Here is a 21132-nt window from a genome sequence, read left to right as displayed (position 1 = left end):
CTGTTCCTCCTTCAACAAAGGAGGAGGTAGCAGTCCTGCTGCTGGGTTGTTGCCCTCCTACGGCCCCCTCCAGGTCTCCTGGTGTACTGGCCTGTCTCCTGGTATCTCCTCCCTGCTCTGGACACTGTGCTGACAGACACAGCAAACCTTCTTGCCACAGCTCAGGTTGATGTGCCATCCTGATAGGCTGCACTACCTGAGCAGCTTCTGAAATGGTCTGTGGTCAGCACCTGCAGGACCTCTCCTTTATAGGGGCTGTCTTGATAACTGCCTCGTTTCCACCTGTTGTCTGTTCCATTTGCACAACAGCAGCTGAAACTGATTCACAATCAGTGTTGATCCTACCTGGACAGGCTGATTTCACACAAGTGTGATTGACTTGGAGTTACACTGAGTCAGCCTATATAAAGTGTTCCCCTCTAGTATAGGCACCAGGACCATCAGTTTATGGGAAGTGGGAAAAATTGTAGCCAAAACACTGAGCTGTAACAAAGATTATATATATATATAAATTGTTATATAAAACATTGATAGATATCAATTTTAGATTTGTTATGGCTCGTCCAATCTACAAAAATACCATTTTATAACTAGGCTGTTAGTGACATCATACAAAACAAGGCTCATTATCCACAGTTTAAGCAGTGACAGAGTATGTCTAAGGACTCAAGCTGCCATTGCAAAATCAACAATTCAATTCTGATAATTTATCTGTATCCATGATACAGTATTAGACAAAAAAATGGACCGTTATTTTTTTTTTCTGGCTAGAAGCATGTAGGCTATAGGTAATGCCTTTATCTTCCTCTCACCTGCCATTTGTCTTTTACAGCAGTGTCAAACAGGAAGTTAGACAGACCCTAACACAGCAACTCTGTCCTTAACAGTTTGAGGTTTTACGCTGAAAGGTCGAACCGGAAGTCCTGCTTATTTCCGCAGCTGCTGCCGCTCTCCTGCTGGCCTGACTCTGCAGTGCAGTGCTCTCCTTGGTTACAGTCTCGTGTGAGCGGAGAGCTGCAGGCTCGGCGTCGTTAGGTGAGCAGGTTCAGCTGCTGCTTCACGGGACCAGCTCAGCACCAGCGACGATGAGAGCACGAGCGCTGCAGTAATGATGCGATTTATTCTGGACTGCCTGAGGACAGCGCGAGCGAGGACCCCGAAGGATGAAGGGTACAGTTACCTAATCTCACTCATAATTACACTTCCACGGATATGGATTATGTTCTTTGATTAAACTTTTAGGAGGAAACAGAGGCTGTCTTCAGCGAGAAGAACATTCGCTTTAGGCTTTAACTATAAATAGTGAAGGGCCGAGGTGCTCACCATCACTGGCCTTCTCAAGGTGCTGTGGGCTGTGGGATGTGTCTCATCTAACACTGAGCTAACATTGAAATACAGCATATTCTTAACAGTGGCACAGACTTTGTCAATAATAGTGACAGGCTGACATGTTCTGATAAAAAGACCCCTGAAATCATTACAAATTACAAATGAGAACTGTTTTGTTATGTGGGTGTATGACACAGGCATGTCCCGAGGTGACTAGCTGTCCCAGGACAAACGCCTGGCAGCTCCCTACTGAATGATGTGCATCAGAGGAGGCATGCTGCACTACGATGCTGACCTTGTGCAGGCACTTGGCTTTCAGAGGATAACACTCATTAACAGAGTGACAGCCAGACTGAGGGTGGGCGACCGTCTGCTTCAACTGCTCTGTGTGACATGAGAGCGGAGGGAGAAAAGATGAGTTTTGCAGACAGTTTAACAGTAATCACTTAGCAGATACAGCTGGACAAAGCAGGACAGAGACAACATGCATTAAGGGCTAAAAAGGGCTCCAAATGAAAGACAGCACATGGAAGAGGCAATAGGCAAAAAGTTTACCTGAGCTTTAACTCGGCTTTGTTACAGAGAATTGATTTTAGGCTTTATGCTCAATATGCTGCATGAATATATATATATATATATATATATATGTATATATATATATATATATATATATATATATATATATATATATATATATATATATATATATATATGTATAATATATATGTATTATTGGTTGGAACCGCCTTTATGATCACTTAATTTGAAAAATGTCTCTAAGTAATGCATTTATGAGTATCACCATGTCACATGACAACGGCTTAAAAACATTGCAGGAGCTAGCCAGTGAAGGTTTTCTAAGTCAGGGGCTGCAGCTCTTGTCTCCTGCTGCTGGAAAACAGCTGTGACAGTGCAACTTTGTCCTGATTTATTTATTTCAATTCAAATTTATAGCATCAAAATTGTCTCTAGGTGCAACCCAGAGCCTAAATGCAAGGCAAGCAGACAGTGGCAAGGAAAAAGTCCCTTTTAACAGGAAGAAACCTTGAACAGGACCCGACTCATAAGGAGAACCTTCCTGCTGACAGTCGGCCGGGTAGAGGGGGAGGAGAAGAGGTAGACAGGACAGAGAGGATGAAGGAGAGAGAGAGGAACAAACATGCACAAACATCATACACTACAGAGAACAAGCAGGACAGGTTCAATGACACATGTGATGGGTGTTTACTTCTGGTTATCTTTCCCATGGAATGTAGCAGTTCTTTTGTAAAAATGAGCATCACACTGGTTTTATTTCCAGGTGTAGTTGTGGTTTTCAATAAAAGGGGAAAAAACATTTTTCACCCACAATACACCTTGTGCTGTGGCAGGCCCACCACAGGCTGATCAGCCCTAACAGTGCGTTCCTTAAATCCAACCTTGTTGTTCAGCATCAGCCTTCAGCTCGTCAAACCACAGCGTCTTCCTCTCCTCTGCCTCACCAAAGTCTTTCGGTGGTGCTGTCTCATCAATGAAACAGTGTGTGCATCATAGCATCAGGTGTTAAACCATGGAACCAGGTTTGGTGTTAGAGTGGTGCTGGATATTTATGGGTATGATAATATAGCATATTGTGTATATAGCTGTTCCACATGCATTCGTAGCTGTGCTGGGCAGTTATATCATAATAAACACCTTCTGAGTTTTTTGGATTGAGGCACACTTTCATGTAGGGCTGAAACTGTGTTTGATCAAAAATGACAACTAGATAATTTTAGTCCGTTTCAGCATTCATTCATTTTTTTGTTTGTGCTCCAATGGACAGTTACTGTTGGGCTGATAGCAGGCTCTGTCTGAAAGGTACCAGTGAAGGAGACTCAGAAGAGACTCATGGTTGCCACAACTACCACAAATGTCCCACCAGCAACCTGCGAATTTCTATTCACATGGCTGTCTCTGGTCTGCGTGGTCTGCGGTTTTGTTGAGAAAAACAAAATGTCTACTATCCAACTTTCTAGGCTTTGTACAGTATTAGCCAGTTATTCAGACCAGTCAGCATCCTGTGAGGAAGTACTGCCAGTTAGCTGTGACAGGGCCTTGATGATGATGGTGACAAGGCTGAATGTTCTCATTTGCGAATAGGTTTTTGTTAAGTACTTTTCCATATGCATACTTTTTTATAGCAAAACTCATTTTAGTTTGAAATTAAAGTCAACGGTGTCAGTGGCTGTAGCAGCAAAGCATCTCCCGAGTTAACTAAGTTATAGACCTGCTTCATGGAAGCCTATTTTAAAAACTATACCTTATTTAGCATCACTCATAGAATCAATGTTCCTCTTTCTGTCAACAGAACATGAGAACATTTGAAGTGGCATACTTACCAAATGAAGCGTCAGTGTATGAATGAATGAATGCATGAAGAAACCCCGCTAACTAGGTTAACATCAGCTCTGTTTGTGTAACAGTTATGGACAGCAGCACAAATCACAGTGGCACCACGGTCAGAGACTGCTCAGACTCAGTGGTAAAAACTGACTTGATGAGGATAACAAGCCTAATTTCTGAGCTCCACAAAACACAGTACAAAACATATAATATGAGGATTGGGGCTAACTCAGTGGGAAAATGTGCTTACCATGGCTCTAGTGGGAGATTGAAGATATTTGATTTTCCCTGATATCTGATGTGCTGATATTGTCTAACACAATATGGACAATTAAGAGTAAATGTAAATACATGTCCTCCCTATCTGTAGAAAACATGGAGCCTTCCCTAGTGGAATTAACTTATAAGCAGACTTAGGCTTTGCCTTTTGATGCTATGGACACAGTGAGGATAGTAAGTCGGTGGCACCTTCGTTTTGGGCTTGTGGTGCTGTGTGTTCTGCACCATCAGTATTATTTCCTCTTTGGATTTGTTCAAGTTACTTGCTTAAAGTTAAGTATATCAAAGAGACTAGTGTGTGATATGCAGAGTGAATTTCTTTCTTTCAAGACATCACTTTGAGATTTTACTCCATGCTTTTATCTCATGTAGAATTGACTACTGCTTTATAGTGCTTTATAAATAAAGTTGAGTTGAGTTGAATTTCTATGCCATGTCAGTATTGTTTTGTTTATTGTGCTGCTACACTAGATGACCCCGCCCTCTGTGCACCCCAGACAAGTTTTGATTGGTTTGATGTTGTCATGTGTGTTCTGCTTAAGGCCCTCAGTGCCTATTTAAAATGTCCATTTTTTTTTTTCAATTTGGGCACTGTTCAAAAAAAGACAACATCTTTTATAATACAGATTTAAGCTATTGAAATGTAAGATGACTCTTTCATGTAGCATCCATCATAAACAGGCTGTGTTGCTGTTTTTTGTATATGAGAAACGGCACATTTATTGACTGCTATTATGACTAGCTTTGTTCTCTGGGATTTTTATGAATGGCTCAGCCGTAGCTTACATTGTGTGTGTGTGGATTGATGCATACTGCAGAGGCTAGCCATGGTGATTGAGAGGGGGGAGGGAATACAGGAGAAGGTGAGAGATGTGAAGGCTAGAGAGGCAGCATGCTGGTAGGTTGGGAAAAATGGTAGGAAGAGGAATGACATGAAGAAAAAAAATCTCCCGTGGGAGAAGAAGCCTGCTCTCATGTGTGACTCATCCCCCCTCTCCTCTTCTTTTCTCATTGGTGCATTCTGCCTGTGTGCACTGATCAGCACAGGCACGCACACGTGCACGTTCACAGAGGCAGCTCCGCCTCCTCTGCAGTGTAACGACAGACAGAGTGGTGAAGGCAATGGAGGCGACGGTGCAGCAGGAAAAAATAGAGGGATCATGGGAAGGAGGTCCTGATGGAGGGAAGGCAGACTGGAAGAATGAGTGCTCTCTTTCCTCATTCCTTAAACACACCTGTCTTCTCTGTTGGTCATCTCCCAGGGACACTGATGTCGTGGAAACAGATGACAGAGTCCTCGCCAAGACAGCCGAGATCAGAGTAAGAAGACCGCAGCACCTTGCACTGGTGTGTGTGTGTGTGTGTTGTGTTTTTTATCCATCTTAGAGTGTTCTTTGTGTAGATATCATATATGTGTTTTAACATTTGTTATATAGAATAGGACATACGTACATATCTATGTATGTGTGTCTGCTTGTAGTGTTTCCAGTTTGGGACTCTTCCATCACTGCATTTCCCATGATGCTCTCATGTGATGTCACTTAGTGCTCAGTATGTAGCCTAGTATAGGGCTTGCTTTGTTATTTTAGTGATTTGATTTCTATTTAACAACATGTGATGTAACATGTGTCTCCATACTTAAAATGATGTTAATTAGATGTTATATCAGTTTATCTCATGTTCAGCCACAACATTAAAACAACACATTAAGGACAAAATCATTTTGTGTATCACGTCATTACAATGATACCTGTCTGGGTATCAAGGGCAGCAAGTGAACAGCTGTTGGACACAGGTGTAAAAATGTGACTGACTTCACCAAGCCCCAGTTATGATGCTTAGTCTCCAGTAGGGCAGGTGTTGTGAGTTGTTCATTGTATGAAGTAAGTATTACAAAACGGATTCAAGGAAATATAACTGCTGATTTGGGGGTGGTTAAATGGGCATTGCTGTCACATATGGTTTCTCCAGAAGCACAAATAGCTGGAAATCAGCTGAAAATGCAGCTTCATAGCAAGGTGTCTGAATGCACAGTGTACCTCAACTTGCTGACTTGCAGATATTGGAAACATGAGTGTCAGAAAGGGTCCAGTGTATGTAGGCCTACGTTGTCAAGATCCTGTAAGGAAGTAGTTTTCTGCATTTTTGAGGCTTATGGCTTTGAGGCTTTTCCTATTAAAGGCTTGTCATGTTTCTTCTATTGCAATCTTAAGATAGACAGTGACGTATAAGTTATTCTAATCGCCTACCCAGTATCCTTTTCAAAGAGTTTTAGAAGGTGACCTCCCAGACTTTGTCACGTAACAAAACAATCAGGTTACAAGAGGGTGGTCTGGTTTGATGAATCATCAGTGAATCTTGTCATCATGTGGACTGCCAGGTATGTGCTGGAATGGATCACAGAGCAGAGGCTGCCATGCTTTAGGCGATGTTTTGCTATAGACATGTGTTTTATGTGGATTATATTACATTACATTAACTGGCAGCAGTGGCCTCTTTTAGCAGGAACATGGGCCCTGTTATGCTGCAAAAATGTCAAGGAACAAGACAAGAAAAGATCTCTGTTACCAATATTTCAGAATAGAAAAATCTCTGCCTTGTGGGAGTCATTGCCACTATTGTTTGTCCACTATGGTTTCAGACTATTGATTGTAAGATAGAGACAATTACTTAAAGCATCACCTGACAGACTAATATTGGCTGCTCGTGATACCTTGTCCCACAAATCACTACATTGTCAGTAATATCCGACCTCTCAGGAAAAGGATCAACCCACACAATACCAAACGTCTGCAGCCAATAATCAGTGCTGTGTGGAGCCCATGACCAAAGGAAGCATGTTTGCTGCATGCTTTGTTATTAACAGTTGTTGTTAACCATCTAGGTAGGTTTTAAAGCTAGCAGCAGCAGCGAGCTAGAACCTAATGTTTTGTTATTGCATAGTGGATTATACTCTATCCAATGTGTCCTGTTTTATGCAGCTGTCCTGTACCAATCCAAGGCACCTGTTATCTCCTCATGTGTTAGTGCTCACGGTTTGAATCTGATGTTTAGCACATGTGATAAGGGATTCCTGTAGTCGTTTAGAGATCAAATTATTCTACCTGTAGATGATCATATGTTATGATGTCACTTCATATTTCTGATCTATGTCTGTGTGTACTTCTACATGCATGCTTCAGCAGTGCACACCACCGTTAACAGCATGTCTATGTGTATCTGTTTGTTTCCCTGGGTATGTCTTTGTATGTGTGTGTGTGTATAGGAGCTGGAAAATGCAGTCACTGTGGAGAACTTGGAACTTCAGGAGCAGCAGTCAGACCGCAAGGAACTGGAGGAGACCCTGGTTAATTTAGAGAAACACAAAGAGAAGCTGGTACAACAAATAAAAGCAACCAGACAGCTCTGCTATGACGAAAGTCAGCAGGTAATCAAAGTGTAGCAGCACACTCTATTTCGCATATATGTATGTATGTAAATGTATATAAAACACAGTTACTTTCACTTTATATCATTATTATAACTTAGATAATTATAATAATTGAATAAATTAAATCTGACCACCTCTGATGTGATTAAAATGAACAATAAACAAATAATATTAATCTTTTAAGGTTTGAAGTGAGGAATAATATCCAGCAAGCATAAATTAATATATGAATAATCAATAATGAATAAAATAATCAAGGAATAGAGGGAATCTAGCAACTGTTGTTGAGCTAATAAAGTTTTTTTTTAGTCTAGCTACAGCTATGTTGTAGTTATAAGTGCTGTGATGTCACTGCTTAGATGTTAAAGCTAATTTATATCTTATGTTGAAATATTTAAACATTTAAATATTCACTTTTAAAGAGTAAGCTGTTCATTTTTGCTGCAGATTAACTATATGGCTTGTAGCAGTTATCTTTAGCTATATCAGCTAGCATAACATAACATCTGCACTTTCTAGGTCGTTAACATGTTTAATTAACTTGAAGCAAAGTAAAAATGAAGCCTGTCTAGAAAATACACATAAGAAAATAGCTCAAATGTGATTCGCCTTTTCAGATCCTGTCTCTGCAGGCAGAGGAGGCAAAGAAGGAGAGCCAGGTGGAGGAGTATGAGAGAGAACTTGCCAGAGCCAGGTGGAGGCTGAAGAAACTCAGAGAGGAGGTGAAACAGGCCAAAAGGAAGGTGGAGGAGGCTGGAGAAAGGGACACGCCTCTGCAAGACTCTATCAGACAGTCCTATGAAGAAATCCTGCAGGTACGAGGGGAGGTTTTCACTGATGTGGTGGAGAAGAACATTGGTTTATTGCTATGTTTTATTGTGTTCAGGGGAATTCAGAATAGAAATACCAATATAATTGCATACAAAGACATGCAATATACAAGAATGTAAAACATAAATACAAAAGTATGAGAAAAGTTTAAATATAAATAACCATCAAAGCCCCTAGTGTTTTTCATGTGTGGACTCTTTGTTCACTGCAATACAAAACATCTTTTGTTATTACATTTATATTTAAACTGCAATCAGTTATGTGCACCATATTTTCACGGCCTTCTTCTTGTTAAATGGTGTCATTTTGGTAGGCCATTCCACTAACAGATTTGGGGATTGTGATGGTTAATCTGTTGAATATGACATCAAAGGATCTGAGTAAATATATTTATTCATTATATTGTGGGGATTTTTTTGTTGACAGAAAAAATAACATATTTCTACATCTGGCCTGTGTTTTAGACTGTAAAGTTGAAATAAACCTGCATTTAATTAGAAAGAAGGAGTGTGTAATCTTTTCACATGCTCTGTGGGGAGGATAGCTATTTATTGATTTTAATTTGATAAAACAGGTCACTCCTCGCTCCTGTCTTTTTTTGCAGGAGGAGAACACCCTTTGTTCTTTGTCAGGAGGTGCAGTCACTCCAGACAGCCAACTGGAGGAGTCAACCTCTCCTGCAGACACCACTGAAGATGATCCGCTTCCAATGAGGCCATGGGGAAGGAGCCAATCCCTGCCCGCCTATGCTGACCTCATAATGGTAAGCTAAAGCTGAGTGCTAGTTTATAGATATGGATTCTAACACCTACTGGCAGGTTTGAAATGAAAAATGTTTTTAACATGCATTTTCCTACTTCTCAAATACTACTTGCCTCATCTAAATTCTTACTTGCCCTGCCTAAGAGTGTGGTGCAAACTTTCACTCATGACTTATATCTACTAAAATCCATTTCTTGTTCACTGTAACACTACACAGTACTTCTTTCTTCAGAAAGCAGTATTTATTTTATTTGTCATTACGTTTACATTTGTTTCATTCATTGAAAACAAAAAACAAATGTCTTATCCAAATCACCTCTAGGTCCCTCACACGTCTGTAGCAGCATCAGCCAGGATGCCCTGTTGCTCTTAGCATTTAAAATGTAGCTCTGCGGCTGTGCACTCAAGTATACAGAAATTAGCTTTAAAAGTTGAGGTAACAGTTAACATGAACTCACCTCCTGCATGCTTGATCGTCCTCGTATCTAAGATCCATTTCTATCAGCTTTGGATGGAACACATTCCTGGTAGTTTTAGTCCACCCACAAATAAATATCCTTCCACAAAGGTGGGAAAGTTCTCTTACTTTTTTCTTTTTCATATGTCGCTATACCTCTCAAGCGCTCCACCATGGTTGTTAACTGCACACGAATGAACTGTCTGACGTCACCACATCATCAGAGAAACCAGATATCAGGAAGCAGCAGCACATGAACACAAAATATATAGGTTATCTTGATCCAGTTGATCCAATGTGCTTTCAGGCATTACCTATTCAGTTCCAAGTGTCTTTTTGCTCTTGTCTCTCTATCAGAGTGCCAATGGCTCAGCTTTCTGCAATAACCTAGCAGGTACCAGAGAAGAAGATGACAGCGGCACCAGCTCACCAAAGGTAGCTTTTAATATCACAGAACACCTCCCAGAGACCAACACTGAGCAGTCCTCATTCAAGTGATGAAGTAATGTTACATTACCCTGTCCGTCTGCAGATGGACAGATCGGACATAGAGGATGACACAGAGGAAGGGGAGATCAACAATGAAGAAAATGATGAGAGAGTGCCAGCAGAGTCCACTATTAATCCTAATCCCCTCAGCGAACTTGACTTCTACCAAGCCGACCCATTTGTCCACTGTCAGAGTGATCGTATGTATTAGTCCAACATCCTACATGCCTGCCCTCATCGTTAGGCTGCCATCATTGTTACAATTGTGTCTTTCAGAAACTAATTGTATGTGTAGTATATTTTGCACCATTTTGTATTTTTTTTCTTTATAGTAAATTGTGATGTCATCCTATGACTCCACATCATGTTTTCACATATAACCTTTTTCACTTGATTTGTAGATGACCTCTTCAATGAAGATCTGTTCCCTAAAACAGACTCATCTGGTTAGTAATCATATAGTGTTTAGGCTATACCTGATTGTACTTGAGACTTCTTGGAGTTAAAAGTCTTGTTCTGTCTTGTTTGCCAGACGGATTCGGGTCTGATCCTTTCAAAGGCAGCAACCCTTTTGCAGCAGATTTTCTTTTTACTGAAGGAAACATTGGCACTGATGAGGCAGGAAAGATTGGCACAGATGTTGCTGATGAGGCAGACACCAGTCTCTCCTGTGCTGAAAATAAAGCCTCAACAGGAACTCAATGCTTTGAGTCTGAATTCCCAGACGAAGACAGTGACATAGAAATCAGCTACAGCCGAGAGGACCTAGATGCCATTGCTGCGATGGATGATTCCTGTGGATTTAAACCCATTCAGAGCTCCTCAGAGGAACTGGGGCCAGTGCCCATCCATGGCTGGAGGTCCCAGGGTCAATATTCTGTAGAATCTGACCCTAATGGGTATGAGCTGGAACTTGGTGCTTTCTCTCCACCCTCAGACATCGAAGAACACAGTCTAGGATCTCTTGCTGGGGTGGTTACAACTGAGGCAACATCAAAGCAAGAACAAGGTAACCTATACTCACGTTTATTCAATTAAAACTGTGCAATGTTGAATGATGAATTATTTCTTACAGAGACTGCCTCTGATGGTTTTTGTTTTTGGCATTGACCCTTCCCTGTATTCTTTATAGGTTGTGATTCAGCTCAGGCTGTGTCTGGGCACACGGAATCTGGCCAGTTGGAACCAGATTGTACAGTCGACATGAAGCAAACTCTCGAATGTTATGTAATGTCCAGTCAGGCAACAGAATGGGTCAGCAACAACCGAGAGGAATCCCAAAACCCTGTGACTCCACAGAACTCACTAGATTCCCAGAACGTTTTTGCTCAGCCCGGCTCCGAGCAGAACAGCTTTGAGTTGAGCTATGAACCAACCAGTCAGTCTTCCTTTGACCCATATGGGTTTAAACTCAGTCCAGAGCATTCCAGTCACACCCTCTTAGACCCTGATGAAGCTGAACTAAGTCCAGAACCTGCCGAAAATGAGTTGCCCTTCGAACCTTCCTCCTCCTCTCAACCAGACCAGCTGAGTTTTGATCACTATGGTTTTGACATCACATCATCCCAGATGGTGCGGGACTCTGACCCTTATGGGTTTAAGCTCAGCCCAGAGGAAGAAAACCAAGAGGTGCTGGGCCTCTGTGAAAATCATGAGCCCATGGACCTTTGCACCCATGAAAACAATGAACAAATAGAACCCCCTAACTATAGCAACCAGGAAGTACTGGTACCTCATACCTATGAAAACCAAGAAGTGCTTGAACATTGTAGCCACAATAACCAGGAGCTGTTGGATTTGTGTAACAATGGAAATCAGGAAGTACTAGAACCATCTAGCCTTCATAATAAGGAGTTAGTTTTCCATGAAAACCAGAAACTCCTGGATCTCTGTGGTTGTGAGAACCAAGAGGTGGTGGAACCCTATTGCAACAAGGAACTACTTGAACCTTATAACTATAATAACCAAGAAGTGCTAGAACCTTGCAGCCATGGCAATCAAGAAGTGCTGGGCTTCTCCCATTCTGAAAATCAGGAAGTGCTGGATTTAGATAGCAACCAAGAATTACTGGATTTTGGAAGTACAGAAAATCAAGAAGTGCTTGTTTTGGGTAGCCACGATAAACAGGACCTCCAGGATGTCAGTAGCAATGAGAATCAGGAATTGCTTGACTTAGGTAGCCATGACAACCAGGAGGTACTGGATTTCTTAAGTCAGGAAGTATTCCCTGAAGCAAACAACAACCAGTGCAATGTGGAACCAGAACTTGACGTTAGTTCCGCCAATAACAGTTCAGAGAGTGATGTGGCTTCTGAAGACCTGCTGGGACTGGAACTCAGTAACACCAGCATCAGTGTTGCCAGCACCACAAACACTAATACAGCTGACACTCGCAACATGGCCATCAGCAGCATGCCAGCCTCCCAAGACCTTGGATCAACGACTGCTCCAACCTTGTTAGAAGGAGATCTGAGCTCAGTGTTTGGGGCTGGAGGATACATTGGTTGTCCTGATGTAGCTGATGACCTAGAACCACTTGACAGAGGGCAGGCAAAACCTATAGCAGAGCCAGAACCTAAGCCAGTGAGGCCAGTTAGGCCTCCTCGGCCATCTCTCAGGGTAAGTGGGACCACCTGTGGTATTCACAGGTTTATAACCTCATTAAAACAGTTAGTCTGAATTGGAATTCATTTTAGATTTCATAGATTTCATCCAAAGTAACATTTTGGTTGCAGTTTTCCATGGTTCCCGTTCATGTAAAGGATTGTAATACTATATTCTTTTACTCTACTAGCTGATAATTTCCAAATGTTAGTATGCTAACAAGCTAACAAAGTGGTGACAGGCAACTTCTAGCATGTGCAAATGCTCTCCTACCATCAAGATAAATTAGTAACATTGCCAATGCTAGCTGGTATTTTTGTATACCATTGTCTTACCATGATACTAATTTCCAACTGTTAGCATGCTAAGTGAAACAGGATAGTGATTAAGATTAAGAAAGATTAAGAAACCTTTATTAGTCCCACAATGGGGAAATTGCATGCATTATGAAAAACACTAAACATACCAGCACATTGGCACTGTAAATGTATCATGCAGGTGATACTATATACACTCAACAAAAATATAAACGCAACACTTTTGTTTTTGCTCCCATGTTTCATGAGATGGACTTGAAGATCTAAACTTCATTCCAGATACACAATATTACCATTCCTCTCAAACATTGTTCACAAATCTGTCTAAATGTGTGATAGTGAGCACTTCTGCTTTGCTGAGATAATCCATCCCACCTCACAGGTGTGCCACATCAAGATGCTGATCTGACATCATGATTAGTGCACAGGTGTACCTCAAACTGCCCACAATAAAAGGCCACCCTGAAATGTGCAGTTTTGTCTCACAGCAAAATGCCACAGATGCCACAAGCATTGAGGGAGCGTGCAATTGGCATGCTGACAGCAGGAATGTCAACCAGATCTGTTGCTCGTGCATTGAATGTTCATTTCTCCACCATAAGCCGTCTCCAAAGGCGTTTCAGAGAATATGGCAGTACATCCAACCGGCCTCACAACCGCAGACCACGAGTAACCACACCAGCCCAGGACCTCCACATCCAGCAGGTTCACCTCCGAGATCGTCTGAGACCAGCCACTCAGACAGCTGCTGAAACAATTGGTTTGCATAACCAAACAATTTCTGCACAAACTGTCAGAAACCGTCTCAGGGAAGCTCAACTGCATGCTCGTCGTCCTCATCGGGGTCTTAACCTGACTCCAGATCGTCGCCGTAACAGACTTGAGTGGGCAAATGCTCACATTCGATGGCGTCTAGCACGTTGGAGAGGTGTTCTCTTCACGGATGAATCTCGGTTTACATTGTTCAGGGCAGATGGCAGACAGCGTGTGTGGCGTCGTGTGGGTGAGCGCTTTGCTGATGTCAATGTTGTGGATCGAGTGGCCCATGGTGGTGGTGGGGTCATGGTATGGGCAGGCATCTGTTATGGACGAAGAACACAGGTGCATTTTATTGATGGCATTTTGAATGCACAGAGATACCGTGATGAGATCCTGAGGCCCATTGTTGTGCCATACATCCATGAACATCACCTCATGTTTCAGCAAGATAATGCACGGCCCCATGTTGCAAGGATCTGTACACAATTCTTGGAAGCTGAAAATGTCCCAGTTCTTGCATGGCCAGCATACTCACCGGACATGTCACCCATTGAACATGTTTGGGATGTGCTTGACCGGCGTATACGACAGCGTGCACCAGTTCCCACTAATATCCAGCAACTTCGCACAGCCATTGAAGAGGAGTGGACCAACATTCCACAGGCCACAATAGACAATCTGATAAACTCTATGCGAAGAAGATGTGTTGCACTGCATGAGGCAAATGGTGGTCACACCAGATACTGACTGGTTCTGAGTCCCCAGACCGCCGATAAAGCAGAAACAAAATGCACATTTCAGGGTGGCCTTTTATTGTGGGCAGTTTAAGGTACACCTGTGCACTAATCATGATGTCAGATCAGCATCTTGATGTGGCACACCTGTGAGGTGGGATGGATTATCTCAGCAAAGCAGAAGTGCTCACTATCACACATTTAGACAGATTTGTGAACAATGTTTGAGAGGAATGGTAATATTGTGTATCTGGAATGAAGTTTAGATCTTCAAGTCCATCTCATGAAACATGGGAGCAAAAACAAAAGTGTTGCGTTTATATTTTTGTTGAGTGTATGTGCAAAGCAGTGCTGTGCTCAAGTAGAAGAGCACGCATGCAAGCACATTGTATAATATTACAGTAACTGGCTCATTAGTTTAGTCTGGAGACAGACCTCTCTGTCTCTGCAGGCACACTGAAGAAAGGACCACGCAAGCTATCTTGGCCAGTTTAGCGCAATCAGGATAGATTTAGCTGAAATCTAATGAGGGATTCATGCTGTTGAGAAGTTCAAGCCTCTAGTCAGGGAGAAGCGATGACGTCTTGTTGCACACTTGTGGCATCTATGAGCGGGGCTGTAGCTGCAGCGGACCTATCCTCATTCGTAGTTTAGGGACTTGTAGGGACTATTTTCACTGGACATTCTGACCGGCGGGCCTCTCACAACCCCCCCGGCACCGCACTCTTTGAGAAGCACCGGTTTAGAGGGTAATCTGACTACCGTATTTAAAAGTAATAATCATCACAATGATTTTGTCTTTTGTGTTGTAGGCCAAAGAAAAGGCCCAGTCCCAGTCTCAGGGCATTGACTTGAAGTAACCTCTCACCTGGCACACTGGAGGGAGTTACCATGTCAACAGCTTTCCCATGACATCAACAGCAGCCCCAGATGTGAACAGGATGGGGACTGAAGTAAGAGGTTGGATAATAAGAGACAGTAGACTTTGACTGTGCATGTTTTCCTGGTTGTACAGTAGCATCTAATATCACAGCGCCATATACAAATTACTGCAGCCTGATAGTAAGGTGGCCTTCTTGTTTTGTTGTTATGGCAGTTTGCAAGCAATTGTTTGAGCATTAACACTCACTGGAAGCAGTAACACATTACTTACTAACAGGCAGCAGTAAAGTCAGGGGAAAAACCTTTTTTTAATTCAAGAAAATACAGTCCCATAGTTATTTTTTATAAAATTGAATGTGGATTTGAAAATTGCTGATATTATGACCCATCCCTATTAATATTTACCAAGTATCATGTGACCTGTTGGCTCTAAAAGACTCACTAATTTTGATTCCAGCCTTTTTGGAGGTATGGCTGGATATATGAAAAAAGAACAGTATTCTTTGAGAGTGGTATAACATTATATATGTTGTTTACCAGTGTTTTTCCCCAGATGATACTCATTTACAGATTTTAATTTGATATGAATGCTGGAATATGTGTAAGTGGGACATAGATACAAATGTATATAAATTAAACATAAACTGTACTCTGCTATTGTGGTTTTAAGATTATCTAGTCTATTAATAGTTCAGGTCTAAGTGATTATGAGCTGTAGAGAGAGTTTGGTCAGGTTGTATATTGCATATTGGAATGCATCCATCCCCTCACCATGGTAACATGCTAACCCTTTTCTTATAGTGATTTGGCAGACTGAGAAGCCATCTCTTGCTTATAATCTGTCCCACACCTGACTGCAGCATTACTGGTATGCTTTGTATCCCCTGTATCCACACTCAACAGTGCTGTCCCCCCAGCCTGAACAGAAAAAAAACATAAATGCTAACTTTGCTTATGCATTTAACATCTGAACACTATGAAGAACCGGACCATCACTGAGAATGTTGTTAGTTTTATTATTACTATAGTTATGCACTCATTTTGATTACTACACTTGGACTAGTGCACAAAACATTGCTTTTCCTATACACGATCAGACATAACATTATGACTGACAAGTCAGGTGAATAACACTGATGATCTATTCGTCATGGCACCTGTAGTGGGTGGATGGTCAGCAAGTGTACAGTTTGTCCTCAAAGTTGATGTGTTAGAAGTGTTAAAAATGTGCAAGGATAAGGATTTTAAGTGATTGTGACAAGGGCCAAGCACTAACAATGGGCATGTGAGCATCAAAACGGGACCACAGAGCAATGGAAGAAGGTGGCCTGGACTGAAAAATCATGTTTTCTGTTACATCACATTTTTGACCAACTACCTAAGCATTGTCGTAGACCATGTACACCCTTTCATGGAAATGATATTCCCTCCTGGCTGTGGCCTCTTTCAGCATATTACAAAGCAAAAATGGTTCATGAATGGTTTGAGGAGCACATAACGAGCTTGATGTGCTGCCTTGGCCTCAAAGTCCCCCAGATCTCAATCCAATTGAGCACCTGTGGGATGTATGCATACTGGACAAACACATGTGATTCATGGAGGCCCCACCTGACCGCTTACAGGACTTAAATGATCTGATGCTAACATCTTGGTTCCCGATACTACAGAACACAATTAGAGGTCTAATGGAGTCCATGCCTCAACAGGTCAGGTGGTCATAATGTTATTCCTGCTCAGTGTATGCCTGATACTAATAAAAAGATGTGAAAATATGTGTAGACAGAAATGAACTACTGCCAATCTCAAACAAGACACAGTGAACAAAAACAAATCAAGCATATTTAATTCAGCATTTGTTTTCTGAGCTGCTATTATTCAGATGCAAATAACACTGAGAAAACCTTAAAAATAGCTCCTGCTAAAGAAGATTTTCTTAAGAGAATTCATGTAAAAAAGTACAGATTCAACACGTACATATGTAAAAATTAACACTAAATACACTCAACACTAACACATCTACACTGCACTGCCAATAAGACAAACCATCAATATTTTTTTAAACTTTCATCATCCATAGCACACCCAGAAATATACAGAGGAATCCCAGAAGAAGAATACACTTTCACTCAATACTGGAATACATACTAGGTGTAGACTATGGACACATAGGATTACTTTACAGTTCCAAACTAGATTTCTGTCTGAAAGTATGCTCTTCTTGAGATGCCTGTTGTACAGCAGCTTTTCCTGTCCCTCACATGAATCATGCACAGTTCTGGACTGTTCTGTGACTCTTTGACTTGATTAGCTTAGCCTTTGCTCAATAACCAGTGCAGTAAGTGGGCTCTGAAACAAAGGGTCATGAAGTCCAGCACACCTCACTGCTTTCACCATATTTACTGTCTTGACTCATGAAGACTATTGTCAGTCTGGCTGTCCAGGATTGTCTCTAATGAATTCCCCTGTGTGAGATCTAAGGATCTTCCTTGGAACTGTAGTGCTCTCTGGTCTGTTCATTTTTAACAGATTTATTCTTTTAAATCCGATGTAAAGTAAAGTCACTAGCCAGCATGCTCTAGCAGGTTTGGGCTTTGTGATGATACATTCTTTTTTGTTCTAATACATATTGTATGCAGCCCTGATGTACATCAAGAAATATCAGAGATCACTAGTCAGTAGCTGGTTGGACCACAGGTACTTGTACTTTTGTCGACTCTTCCTTCCACACTGTCATGAAGAAGAATATGCTGCTTAATGACAGCTCCTTTGGATATTTCAGCATCTTTAGCAGGTAACTACCTGTTTTCCATATTAGACAACAGGCTTTTCTATCTTACCTGACAATGCAGTGAGTTCTTGTTGAAGAACCTGAAGAACAGAGGTTGTCTTATTATACCACATGTCATACAATTTGTTAGTTTATCCAAAAATTGGTCTTGAATTGCTAATAACACCTTTGGTTTTTACCAAACCTGACAACAGTCATCCACCTGCATGTGCCTACTCCACTGCACATATTTTGGATATCTTTTGTTGATGCTAGTGTGGTTGTTACTCTGCCAACGTTACATACTCTTGGTTGTATATACAAATGTGTCCATTGATAGTTCCCCCTGGAAGTCCAACTTGAACCCACAGACCCAGACCAATTCTTTTGTAGAAGAAAAAAAACACTTGGCTGGAAAGACCATTGAGATACACAACCAACACCCCAGTCCAAGTCCTATATGGTCCTAATATGGAAATCACCTGTCTTCCATATATTCTAATGCTTTGCCTGAACTTCAGCACACCCTCTTGCTGATACATGCCTAAATGCACTGAGTTGTCATGTGAATGACTGATTGATGAAGTTGTTATACTTAAAGAGAGATATCTTTGGTGGCAATGGAACAGACTCAGCAGGCACTGAAAGGCCATTTCAGTTTTGTAATAATTTTGTGGTCAGTCTACCTCATTACTACTTGCAATGACTTCATGACAACACTGTGAAACCCAGTAAAAGCAAACATTCTGTAGACATGTGGAGACAGGACATAATACAAGTTCATGTGAATAGAAAATGTTCATCCTAAATTTGGAAGTGGTAGGTCACCTGAGTAAAAAATTCCATTTAAAGGTGTATGATTGGAGGCCTCATGGACACATTGTGCTGGTATCCTAAAGCCAAATTATCGTGATCCTTAGGTTCCATTTATGTTAACTCCTCCATTACAATATATAGCTATAATTTTCTGTCAAAATAAAACTGTGGTATGTAATATTTTATAGAACAATATGAGACATAAATGTCTACTTTCTAATTCCCAATAAAGTGATCCTGCTTCACAACCTTGTACAACTATATGCTACATGTAAAATCTCAGATGGTGCATATTTATACAGTTTGCTGTCTTGCTACATGTCACCATCACCTACCTCTATATCATTTTAAGCAAAACATAAAGCATCAGATTTGTGTTCACGTTCAAAGTCAGTTACCAGTTTCCATAATAATCAGACATTAATCCCAGCGCTGCAAGTGTAGTAAAGCTGTGGTGGAACATGATTTTCGATTTGTTATAAGCACAGAGAAGATGCTGATGTACTGCCTGACTCCCTGACCGACTGACCGACTGACTGACTGACCCAACCCCACCACTGGTGACTACAGTGATTCAGAGCTTGTTGATTAGGTTCAGTAAGAACTTGTTGTAGATCTAAGAAATCCATAAAGGGGGGATTTGTATAAAGACAACATTTTGTACACCATCTACTCGAGTCATAAGATGACTAAATAATACCAAGAAATATAGTTGTTCTAGTGTTCAACATAAAGTCTCTTTAACATGATGTGAGAGTGTCTGGGTGGCGCTGTCACTATGCATGGGACACATGAGTGCATCTTACCTAACTTTGTGTTATTCACTAACCAAATGTGATCATCTCCATTCATTAAAAGCTGCAGGTTAAAATGACATTTATCTGAAACAAAACGATAATACGAAGGTTTTCTGCATATATGTTCATGTTATTGCATGGATTAAACACAATAACACTCCATGTCTGTGTTCAATAAAAATAAACCTGCCACTCTCACAGCTTAAAACACGGTTTGGGCTCTTACATGTAATAATAACCTGTTCACTGTACAAAGGCACATGTAGCACAATAGACATCTCATTCCATGCACTGTAAAAAATGACAGGGTCTGCAAGTAATTTTACACAGATGCCAGTAAATGTATTTATTGTTGCAGACCTCTTTATTTTTGTATGTATTTATTTTGTATTTATTGAGTTACAGGCTGCTTACAATACCCAGACAGGATCTGAAAGTAGTCGGAGCATTACGATGTTCAGAGCTTTTCATTCTCTGCTGTTTGTGTTTTTTTAGGATACAGATGTAGATGTATGTACTTATAAAAGCCATGGTTGAGTGAAACTGTGCTCAGAACAACCTCTGTGTTTTGCCATGGTGAAGCCATGGATTCTTGTGATGGTGATACATGTATGTGTAATGTGTTTGTTGCTGTCTAAATGTGACATTCTGTGATGAAAGAACTAAGAAATACAGTCATCTACAATGCACGATGTGGTCTACTCTTTATTTTCAACAAAACACATTCAAAGAGCTGTCTATGTAGAAACATCACAGATAATGTGTCAAGACTCACTAAAAGAAATCAGTTTGTAGAAACAATGGTGCCTTTTCTAAAAGGACTCACTAAGATGATGAAGCAGATAACCAGATGGGGAAGAAGAAAATGAATCAAACAGTTACAGTGTCATTTTATTCAGTCAATTCTGATATTCAGTGTGGAGAGATTGAGCCAAAAACCTTCTACAGTTCAGTTACCATTAAGTATCATAGTATCAATCCATAGCAGACAAAAGACGAGTCAGATGCAAACACAGCTGGTTTGATTAGATTCACACTTGACGGTTGTGTTCAGTAGTCTGGAAACAGGACTGACACTAACAGAGTGAGCCATTGATAAATGATCACACAAAAGGTATTTATTTGTTAGATGATCTGCTGCTCGGAGGCTGCTCTCATTAACAACTACAACTATAGAGAAAAATAGTGGAAGTAGGGAAGCGTGTAACACTGCAACTCGTCTCAAATCTGGATTTGGGTTGCCTAAAAAAACGTGTTCTTATATTACAATCTGAGAGCTGCAGCATCCAAAGGCTTATGGATGCTGTCTTCCACAAATGTCACTTTCACTTTTTGGACCACCAACCCAAATCAAAGTTAATCACTTTTTCAACAAATTTTAGTGACCTCCGATTGCTGTAATCATTGTCATTGTTGCTAACATAGATTTTAATCTTATCTTACAGTATTAAATGATTCAACACAACGAAATTGAATCAAAAAATGAATGAATTAATAAAATAACCTGGAGAACCC

At 41.0% G+C, this 21132-nt stretch overlaps 1 protein-coding gene across 1 annotated transcript; it reads left to right on the top strand.

Annotated features, from left to right (window-relative positions):
* Nucleotides 1-1064: 1064 nt before the first annotated feature.
* Nucleotides 1065-15606, top strand: LOC114449752 (uncharacterized). Its single transcript, XM_028427580.1, has 11 exons — nt 1065-1170; nt 5235-5292; nt 7238-7399; nt 8020-8217; nt 8838-8996; nt 9810-9887; nt 9985-10141; nt 10343-10387; nt 10474-10950; nt 11074-12560; nt 15168-15606. Exons 1-11 carry the CDS (start codon nt 1109-1111, stop codon nt 15213-15215), a joined length of 2931 nt encoding a protein of 976 aa, XP_028283381.1. The 5' UTR covers nt 1065-1108; the 3' UTR covers nt 15216-15606.
* The last annotated feature ends 5526 nt before the right edge of the window (nt 15607-21132 follow it).

Source organism: Parambassis ranga, chromosome 17 (assembly GCF_900634625.1).
Source record: "Parambassis ranga chromosome 17, fParRan2.1, whole genome shotgun sequence".
NCBI classification, from domain to species: domain Eukaryota; kingdom Metazoa; phylum Chordata; class Actinopteri; family Ambassidae; genus Parambassis; species Parambassis ranga.
The sequence above is the reverse complement of the archived record's forward strand: the minus strand, read 5'-3'. Positions and strand labels throughout refer to the sequence as shown.

What these genes read in the sequence shown, in the direction of transcription:
- LOC114449752 (XM_028427580.1), top strand. Translation starts at nt 1,109, where the DNA reads ATGATGCGATTTATTCTGGACTGCCTGAGGACAGCGCGAGCGAGGACC. An exon ending in CCTATGAAGAAATCCTGCAG is followed by an intron (nt 8,218 to 8,837) that starts GTACGAGGGGAG and finishes CTTTTTTTGCAG; the next exon opens with GAGGAGAACACCCTTTGTTC. An exon ending in GCGGCACCAGCTCACCAAAG is followed by an intron (nt 9,888 to 9,984) that starts GTAGCTTTTAAT and finishes GTCCGTCTGCAG; the next exon opens with ATGGACAGATCGGACATAGA.